The following is a 4,649-nucleotide window of genomic DNA, read 5'->3' as shown; positions in this document are numbered from 1 at the left end:
GGTCTGTGGTTGCACTTGGATCTAAAACCCTCCTGCTGGCAGCCATTCCCCACTGGCAATCTTGCCCCATTGGAACTTCGTAACAATTCTTCTTCAGTGTGTGAGTCTTGAACACAAGGATAATATGACGAATGGTGGCACCCAAAGAGGAGAGTGATAATATTACAGAAATGTCACAAGAGAACAAATCAATGAGATTGGGGCCACAAAAGGATCATCTCAAGACAACAGGTGTTTGCACCATTGTATTTACACACCCAGCTAAGAAGGACCCAGCCACCAGTTGGACACAGTCTTAGGGACTTGACGGTGTTAGAGAGCAGTGGATTACTGCAGACCACATACCTGTCATACACCATCACAGCCACCAGGAGGCACTCCATCATCACCAAATTACCGAGAAACCAGAGCTGAGTCATGCAGGCAGCAGAAGAAATGGCTTTCCTCTCCGATTACACGTCCGCCAGCATCCTTGGGGGTGAGGCATGTGGAAATAAAGACATCTACAAAAGCCAAGTTAGTGAGGAAAAAGCACACAGGAGTGTAAACCTGAGTGCTGGTGATGATTAATGTGACCATACTGAGATTCCCCAAACACTGACAGCTCAGACTATTGTAACCCCCAAGGAGATTACATAGATTCCTGGAGCTATGTCTGCTGGCCGCTCAGGGAGGAGGAGACAAGGCAAACTCAGAGTCTGCCCAGCAACCAGTAGGGAGTGAGATGCCCCTCCCAGGGGGTTGAGGAGAGGGGAGAAGCCATTTTGAAGAGGCGGGAGCCAGTGAGGGCCAGGGCAGGACCAGTTGTGTGGGGGAGCTGATGAGTGCCAGGCCTGCATGCAGGGTTCCCCCTGCGAACTGGCCTCTAGGGACCAGACCACAGATCCCTCAGCTGGGTTTTCCTTCCCCATGGATGATTCCCAATTGGTTGTGTTTGCTCAGAAATTTCCCCAGCCAGGTTGAGTTCACCTCCAGCTCCCCTGGTGAGACTAGTCACCACATGGTTAAAAACCATACGAAAAGGGTGACATCATACTCTGGACAATTGGTGAATCCTGTGAAAAATGAATTTAGTCATTTATTTGGTGATTGGTTATTGTGTGAAGAGTGCACAGAACACCCATCAAACAGCTACAGTGAATTTATTTTAGTCAGATCCCTGAGAATTAAGCAACACACTACTATTATAGCCTTCCCTAGGGAAGCTGACCTGTTCTGTAACTCTTTCTCTAGGGACACAGGCACAAGCCACTGGCTGATGCTATTGGTGTGAGCTGTGGCTAAATCTCTGGCTCTGCCTTGAAAATCTCAATTGAGGGTTCTAGGTTTTGACAACGTTAAACTTGGGGCACCTGAAGAAATGCATTAAAATGAATGAAATGTACAAAAATGGGTCATTTCCAAATGCTTCAAACTCTCTCTTTACTCAAAGACTTTACTACAACAAGTCTGTTTGAACGTCTTCAAAAGGACCCATTGTTGTTTTCATACTAACACAGATGTTTGCTCATCAGAAGTCATCACCATTTGCTCATAAATTTACCTCCCTAGGAAAAAAAACTCAGTTCTATGATCCTTTTGAAAGCGTTCTTCACCTCTTTGTTCCTCAGGCTGTAGATCAAGGGGTTCAACATGGGGGTCACCATCGTATAGAACACTGAGACCACTTTTTCCTGACCCCGTGAATGTTTGGTGTTGGGCTGCATATAGATAAATAGAGCAGTGCCATAGAATATGGTGACGACCGTCAAGTGGGAGGTGCAGGTGTTGAACCCTTTGCGCTTCCCCTCGGTGGACCTGATCTTCAGGACGGTGGAGAGGATGAAAACATAGGAGATGAGGATAATCAGGCTGGTGAACACTCCAGTCACACAAGCCATGGCCAAAAGGATCATGTGATAGATAGTAGTATCAGAGCAGGAGAGTGATAAGAGTGGGGAGATGTCACAGAAGAACAGGTCAATGACATTGGGGCCACAGAAGGATAATTTTAATGTGGTAATAGTTTGGATCATTCCATTTAGAAACCCAGCTAGGAATGACCCAGCCACCAGCTGGACACAGAATCTCGGAGACATAAGAGCTGTATAAAGCAGTGGGTTACAGATGGCCATGTAACGGTCATATGCCATAACAGTCAAGAGGAAACACTCAGCAATCCCAAAGAAACTGATAAAACAGTATTGACATACACATGCAGCATAAGAGATGACTTTTCTCTCTGCTGTCAGGTCAGCTAAGAACTTGGGAGTAATGACTGTGGAATACCAGAAATCTACGAAAGCCAAATTACTGAGGAAAAAGTACATGGGAACGTGTAGCTGAGAATCCAGCCTGATTAGTATGATCATCCCAAGATTCCCCAGCACGGTGACCGCATAGATCACTAGGAACAAGACAAAGAGGGTGATCTGAAACTCTGGACGATCTGTGAATCCTGAGAAAATGAATTCCGTCGCTTCAGTGCAATTTGACCAGGTCATTTCTATGGTGCACAGTTCCTGTATGAAGAACACAGATGAAAAATATTAATTAACTGCCTTGCAGTTGACACACCAAGACCTGAGATGTCTAGCCCCGTTCTACCTTCCACAGTCTCCAGACTGGCATCTCACCTGGTGTTAATTTGTCACCCAAAGTAAAGGATTATCTGCAGCCTCCCACCCACAGAGTCTTTGCAGGACACAGGCAGCAAAGGAGGGTGGCACAGACTAGCTCAAGTGGCAGAATAGGTGGACACAGTGACAGAGGCAGAGGACCCAAGACAGAGTGTGAGATGAAAGAATCAGACCATTGGATAAATATATTTAACATTCTCTTCCTTCAGCAAATTTCAAAACCCTGTTTAGAAAATAGAACCATTTGTGAAAACACTCTAAACGCTAGAGTGTGCTGAGGGAACAAAACAACAGAAGTCAAAATAAAATAAAAGGAGGTGTTGTCTTGTAAATAATACATTGATTGAAAATGGCAACATGAAGAATGTGTTTTATGTGGACTGCTCTGTCAGGTGGCCTGTGTCACATGATCAGATCAACACACAGTTATTCTGCCCCTTATGCAAAGCCTATTGACGCATAGCCATTGCACCTACACCATCTGAGACACCGGATTGCCCATATCCGCACGCCCTCTAAATAAACACTTGTCACCAGGTTGTCTTCTCATGTACAAAAAGCCTTATGTTTAAGGGGCCTGGTTCCGCCATCTCAAACACCAGTTGGGTCAATGGTTTATTTGTTTCTTCTGTCCCCATAACTTGGCCCGTATAACATCCCTTCATGAGCTGCTTAATTTTGGATGTTGGCAAGACCTGATTCAAGGGACTTTTAAGGGCATCCATCTTTAATCAACAGGCCATTTTGAACTGCCTATCATCCTCTTTGATACAACAACTATACAACTTTCAATAGTTTAGGGAGAAGTGAACACTTCAGAAGTCCATTGCTGCTGCTGAACTAAGGAGGAGCTTCTGTTTGGGTCGTAACAGGACGAGGGTGGTTGGGAAAAGGAAAGGAGGTAGGATGAAAATCTTTGCAACCTTAGTTTTGTATTTTAGGTTTTATACTTGTTGATAAGTACCAAAACCAAAAGGCATATGTTCTTCTGACAATAGGCCCGTATACTTGTGTTGGGGGGTAGTTGTATGGGCAGTGAGAAATCTGACCCAACACTATGTACCCCTGAACCACACAGTTCTCTCCTTTTCTTCAAGTCTCATCTTCAATAAGATCCTCTTCCACTTTAATTATATCTTTTAACTTTCCCTCTGTCCCTCTGCATTAGGACTTTTGTTTTCAGCAATTTCTCATTTCTCTCATTTCCTGGAATGTATTATTTAATGTTAAAAACAACAAAGAGTATCTAGGGTTACAGCTTACGGAAGAGCAAAATATAAGCTGTTAAATAAGACCAGAAAATTAATAATTTAGGGCCCTTTCAATGTGACAATAAAGCAAAAAATGTAATCATTCTCTGAAAATGCTGCTACAAAATATCATGATTCTTTTGTTAATTTTATTTATTTCCTATATCTGATAGTTTGTGAAAAAGAGCTTAGGAAAAAAATGGCAAAACGCTGAGGGAAAAGAGGCTCGGACAAGAAGCTATGGGCTTACATTGCAGCAAGGGCAGTTGTCCGAGTGGTTAACCGCTGGAATAACTTGCCTGGAGATTTTGTGGAATCTCCATCGTTGGAGATTTCTAAGAGCAGGTTGGACAAACACCTGTCAGGGATGGTCTAGATAATACTTAGTCCTGCCATGAGTGCAGGGGACTGAACTAGATGACCTCTGGAGGTCCCTTCCAGTCGTACAATTCTATGATTCCATGAAATACTTGCCCATGCTAAATTATGACAAATAATAAAGGCATCTAAAATTGTTTCACTGTAAAACAGATTTCAGTCAGTTAGCAATGCTCTTTTAAAATCCAGGCCAGCTCTCTGATCTCCATGCCCTGTGTTTCCCGTTAAATTTTAAAAACTTTTGGATTAGTTTAGTTTTTAAAACTTTATTTGCTATAATTACTTCAAGTCAGAGGGCTGCTGCACCCCAGGCAGGCTACGTCTAGCCCCCCTAACTGGCCCCAAGCTTCCTCCACAAAATCCTCCCCCTCATCCTCTGTTGACATGCTCTGCCTATGGCACA

The 4,649-nt window shown here is 43.8% G+C and overlaps 1 protein-coding gene across 1 annotated transcript; it reads right to left on the bottom strand.

Annotated features, from left to right (window-relative positions):
- Positions 1-1,547: 1,547 nt before the first annotated feature.
- On the bottom strand, positions 1,548-2,483 carry LOC127051707 (olfactory receptor 1052-like). The gene has a single exon (XM_050954374.1). It carries the CDS (start codon positions 2,481-2,483, stop codon positions 1,548-1,550), a length of 936 nt encoding a protein of 311 aa, XP_050810331.1.
- Between the last annotated feature and the right edge of the window lie 2,166 nt (positions 2,484-4,649).

This window comes from Gopherus flavomarginatus, chromosome 5, assembly GCF_025201925.1.
Source record: "Gopherus flavomarginatus isolate rGopFla2 chromosome 5, rGopFla2.mat.asm, whole genome shotgun sequence".
Lineage (NCBI taxonomy): Eukaryota > Metazoa > Chordata > Testudines > Testudinidae > Gopherus > Gopherus flavomarginatus.
Note: the sequence above shows the minus strand (reverse complement) of the source record. Positions and strands in the feature narration are given on the sequence as shown.

What these genes read in the sequence shown, in the direction of transcription:
- LOC127051707 (XM_050954374.1), bottom strand. Translation starts at nt 2,483, where the DNA reads ATGACCTGGTCAAATTGCACTGAAGCGACGGAATTCATTTTCTCAGGA.